Source organism: Frankliniella occidentalis, unplaced genomic scaffold (assembly GCF_000697945.3).
Source record: "Frankliniella occidentalis isolate FOCC.00 unplaced genomic scaffold, Focc_3.1 Scaffold72, whole genome shotgun sequence".
NCBI lineage: Eukaryota > Metazoa > Arthropoda > Insecta > Thysanoptera > Thripidae > Frankliniella > Frankliniella occidentalis.
In genome coordinates this window covers 708346-713408 of record NW_026267202.1, presented here as the reverse complement: position 1 = coordinate 713408, position 5063 = coordinate 708346, and the positions used below count along the sequence as shown (strand labels likewise).

The window sequence follows — 5063 nt, the reverse complement described above, 5'->3', positions numbered from 1 at the left end:
GGGGCAGGGGCGCAGATGGTGTGCAAACAGACGGCCCGGCCCCAAGGCCCGCGGTGGAAGTAGAACTCATGGCCCGGGAGAGGAAAATAATGGAATGGAGGTCCGGGGTCGTGCAGACAGAGAGAGAGAGAGAGAGAGAGAGAGAGAGAGAGAGAGAGAGAGAGAAAGAGAGAGAGAGAGAGAGAGAGAGGGGGGGGAGACAGAGAGAGAGAGAGAGAGAGAGGGGGGAGGGGAGGGGGAGGCACGTATTGTGGTATCGCAACAAGTAGCGCTCCCGCACGCACCGGGGAGAGGTAAACCCTCCCGCCCTGACGGTTTGATTCCACCTGAGGGGGAAAAACGTGCGCGCGGAGGAGGCTCCTGCAGGCTTCTGCAGGCTCCTGCAGGTGAGCTCCAGGTGTGCGCTCTAGGAGCCCCCCCCCCCCTCCCTCTGGCTCCAGGGACTCTACGACGGACTGGAGAACGCGGTGGTGCTGGAGTTCGTGCGCCGCGGTCTTCGATGGAGCGCCCCGGTGCCCAGCCGGCCCACAACGTGCCGCAGACCCAGCACCGCGCGCTCTAAAACGCTGCGCATACCCTATCGTCGGGCGAGCACTGTTGCCAACTTTTGGGCTTGTTTGCACGGGCCAAATAAGATTATTATAATGTGTTTGTGCCGTTGGTGTTGGGCGTCCTCCTCCCCTCGTCTAGTCGGCGGCGCGGTTCATACATATACATTGCATCATTTCAACCAGTGAGCTTGGTCGCGGCGTGGGGCGGCGTGGGGCGGCGTGGAGGAGAGCTTTGGTCAGTGAAGGGCCTATGAAGGGTTCTCTACTGGGGCTGGACCTAGTCAAGCTGCCCCCCGCGTTTGCGAAGCAGATTTCTCACGCGCGTGAAGGTTCAAGGGGGTTAGGGGTTCAAATAAATTACTCCGCGAAAGTGTTTTCTTTTTCTATGACGACATCGTAAGACAAACGGCATAGAACATTTTCTGTGGCTGCTCTTGTGTGTGTATGGCAATGACATGACATAGATAACGCATGGCGGTAACAGCGAGTAAACATAAACTTCCATAATTGCCCTGTCTCTGAGTCCGTCGAGTTCAGCGACCCCGCGACGAGGCACCTGTTGTGTGGCACCCGAGCGTTATCCCACCAATGAAAGACACGGCTTGACTCTCATCCGGAGATCGAGCGGACGTCCGCAAATATGTAGGTCAATACAGCAACGCGTAACGGATTCTGTAAAAAAAAGGAGGAAAGAAAGACAATTATTGTAAAGTCATCGCCCAGCCTTGCCTACCCCAACATGAGTCTTATTGGCAACTATATGCATACCCTTTGCCCGCCTTCATCTGATCGATGGCCCAGTTGATCTGGTCGTGCTTGATCGTGTCCGTGATAAACAAGCCACAGTCTATCTTGCCTTCCACGATTTCGTCCACCTGAAAAAATTGTCGTCGAAACGGCGATAAGATAGTGTGTGAAGTGGAAAATGAAAACAGTTTAGAGCACCAACTCTCCCTACCAGTTTTGGAAGGTCAAGGCGGAAACGGAGACCTCCAAAGTAGCATCCACGCAAATTCTTTCCGCCCAGGAGGTCGATGGGGTGAACCTGCATGAACTTCTCTGGGTCAGAGGAGACGCCCAGCACCGTGCAGACACCGCCCGCGGGCCGCACCGACTCGTACGCGGCTCTCTTAAAACAAAAGAGGTTTGATAATCTGCAAAACGATCTTCAGATAATAAGGCTGTAAAACTTTGAGTAACACAGCCGCACAGCCGTACCATGGTGTGCACGTTGCCGATGCTCTCGAAGGTGAAGTCGCATCCCTCGAATGGGGACCTCTCCTGCAGCACCTTCTGGATCGGCTTGTCTAGCTTGGTGGGGTCGATGAACTCTGTGCAGCCGAACTTTTTAGCTGCGAAACCGGAAATGAGATTGCGTTACTCGTGGTTTGGGGAGGATGGGGGGGGCGGCAGCTGCTGGAGATAAATGCGTAGACACGACACCCCCGGGTACTGACCGAGCTCCGCCTTCTCGGGCGAGATGTCGACGCCGATGATGGTCGAGGCCCCCGCCAGCTTGCAGCCCAGCACGGCCGACAGCCCCACGGCGCCCAGCCCCCACACGGCGCAGGTGGAGCCGGCGGCGACCTGGGCCACCGCGCGCGCCGCGCCCACCCCCGTGGGGATGCAGCAGCCCGCCACGCCCACTTTGGTCAGGTCGGCCTTGGGGTTGATCTGCATGTCAAAGTGCCATCGCCATCAGTTACAGGGATCATTGCAGTTCCACACAGCGCGAGGAACTAGGAACTTTAATGAGCCAGAAATGTGTTTGAAATTTTTTCCTGAAAAGTTTGAATTTTTCAGGTTTTTTTTTTGACAAATTTACTATATTTTCTGACGAGTTTCCATTTTTTGGGGATAATTTTCACTTTCAAAATTCCTACGACGCACTCACCTTGGCGACGCAGGGCTCGTCGGCGACAAAGTACTCGGAGAACGTGGCGCAGCCCAGGAAGGTGGTGAGGGTCTTGCCCTTGCACGACAACCTCGAGGTGCCGTCCGACATGAGACCTTTAGCCTGAAGAAGGTGATGGCAAACGTTGACCGGACAAATGATGTTAGAGGTAGGGGAAGTCAGGGAATAAAATCTATTATGCCATTTATAGGTTCGGCGAGTTTGGCGGGTTTTATTGCCTGTAGTAAAAGCAGTGATCCTGGCTGGAGTCGGGGCTCACCCTGGTGTCCTTGGCGTAGATGCAGAGGTTGGTGCCGTCCATGGCGCACAGCGGGCACTCGCCGCACTGCGCGGCGAACAGGGGGATGACGGCGTCGCCGGGCTTGAGGCCCTTGACGGCGGGGCCGACGCTCTCCACGATGCCGGCGCCCTCGTGGCCGAACACCGTCGGGAACTCGGCCTCGTGCATGCCCGGGATCACCATGCCCTTGATGCCGTGCAGGTCCGAGTGGCAGAAGGACGTCGACACCATGCGGATGCGGACCTGTGGGCGTAGGAAAGGCCCGCCCCGTTAGCCAGCAACTTTGTATTAATGCCTCCGTGCAAAATAACCGTCTCAACGGCCGATATCAAATCCTCTCCGCTAACGTTTCTAGATATACAATCAACGTTTACGACAACGTTAAAAGGCCATTTTGAGAGTAATTTTCCACTTTGAGTTGCAGTTTCGCGACTGTACCTCATTATTTCTCGGAGGCTCCACGCTGATGCTCTCGATGACGAGGGGCTCATCCTTGGCCCAGCACACCGCCGCCTTGCAGTGAATCACCTGCAATCAGGAAGACGGTGTTTGTGTGGAGATATCGACCTGCGCTAGTGAAGTGCCCCGTGAAGGAGCAAAAAAACAAACAAACTATTGGCAGCAAACAACTGTATTTTAACGATTTGAAAACTCTTATCAAAGTCAGCCACCAGATGTGAAACAACGGTGAAGTACGTTTCGGGGGCTCTCGCTTCTCTCTTTAAGCGCAGATTTGGACATTTTCAGCTCTTTTCGGCCAGGTGGTGCCCACTTCCTCACGATGCTAACCGCAGGCCGTGCCTGCGTGCGGGTGGCCTTCTCTCGGCCGTAAGGCACCGTTCGTAGTCAAATGATGTGCTTCGCGAATTTTGAAACGTGGGTTGTAATTCATCCGGACCCGGAGTTAGGTCATGTTTTATAGCTTCTCGCCTTTGTCCTCCCCCCCCCCCCCTCTCGGTCGAAAAGTCGATTCGTCCGGGTCCACAAAACGCAAATGTTATTTATGCGTGCCGTATTTAAAAGCAGCCGCCTGGGCACCTATGAACACGTTCCCTGCGGCGAATTTTTGGTGCGTATGATTTAACATGGGGCCGTGACTACATAGTGGTCACGCCGCAAGGAACGTGTGAAGGGCCGACCGACTGTCGTCGAGCACACAGCAACAAGCAACTTTCATGCCTCTCCCTCCGAACTCTGAACCATGACTCAGACGCGAGGACAACCGGTTCCAGTGTCTAACGCGAGGAAAAACAAACACACGGAACCATCCTAAAACAAAATTTGTTGAGCGCAAGCAGAGTTTGTATCGGGGCCAACAAAATGTGCCGCTCACTGCTGCACGCCCAATCTACCTGCATACAATGTATTTTATTTTATTTTTTCGAATCACAAAGCTTATTAATTAGTGGTTATCTGTTTGATATGGACCGTGGCTTCCGCGACGAGTATCGAGCGGTGGTTTGACGTGACGACGGCATGAAGTAGTGCCCCTTCGTGCCCCATGGGATGTCTCAATGTCACGGGATAGTCAGACTCCCCCCCCCTCCCGGTCGAAAATAAAAGCGCGTCGCAAAAAGTCACCGTGACCATATGCCGCTCCACGTTTTCGTCTTTCCCATCGTAAATACAGTTTTGACGACCATATTTAAAAAAGGGCAGCTCTGGAATTAAGTCTGCAATGGCCATGGACTCCAAGTCCATGGACTCGAACGGATCCAGGATTCCATGAACTTGACTCGGGCCCAAGTCTTGGCAAACTGCATTTGTTTTTCAGGGTTGGACTATAATAGAACTTAACACAATAAAAGGGCGGATGCCCAAGAAAATTTGAAATAATAACTGAACCGACGACGCCGCTGGGCGTGGCCGGCGCCGAAAGACGTTTCTTCAAAGACACACCACAGCAATTAGATGATGTATACCCCCCCCCCCCTCCTCCACGCGGGACTCACCTTGCCTGCCGTGGCCATCGCGTCCGTCTCCTGTGTTGAACGACTTTGCTACCGAACGTGTCTCGCCACACTGAGCCGGCCACCGGCTCCGACATACGAGTCAGCCTCCTCCTCATTATATCAACCGGAGACATGCGAGCGGTGCGGCTCAGAGTGGAGGTGGAGGGGGGAGGGGGCCTAGACCGGCGCCTTATTGTGGCTGTAAAGTTCACACAATGTCAATGACGGCAGGGCGGTGCCTTGGTGGAGATAAAAGAAATGTAGTACAAAATTATCAGCGTTATCAGTTGTGTGTGTCTGTGCGTGTGTGTGTGTGGTAGTGAGAGAGAGAGAGAGAGAGAGAGAGGGAGAGGGAGAGGGAGAGG

The 5063-nt window shown here is 54.3% G+C and overlaps 1 protein-coding gene across 2 annotated transcripts in view; it reads right to left on the bottom strand.

Moving 5' to 3' along the window:
- Positions 1-918: 918 nt before the first annotated feature.
- Positions 919-5063, bottom strand: part of LOC113211723 (alcohol dehydrogenase class-3-like) — a 4797-nt gene continuing 652 nt past the window's right edge. Inside the window, exons 1-9 of one of the 2 annotated variants that reach the window (XM_026430193.2) lie at positions 4699-4861; positions 3185-3274; positions 2726-2989; positions 2446-2568; positions 2009-2225; positions 1770-1903; positions 1510-1680; positions 1320-1426; positions 919-1223 (exon numbers count right to left, since the gene is read on the bottom strand). In XM_026430193.2, coding sequence (XP_026285978.1) covers positions 1199-1223; positions 1320-1426; positions 1510-1680; positions 1770-1903; positions 2009-2225; positions 2446-2568; positions 2726-2989; positions 3185-3274; positions 4699-4716 — 1149 coding nt within the window. In that variant the 5' untranslated portion in view covers positions 4717-4861 and the 3' untranslated portion in view covers positions 919-1198. Of the gene's footprint in view, positions 1224-1319; positions 1427-1509; positions 1681-1769; positions 1904-2008; positions 2226-2445; positions 2569-2725; positions 2990-3184; positions 3275-4698; positions 4862-5063 lie in introns of those variants that run through there. The other variant, XM_052268576.1, reaches the window with a different exon arrangement.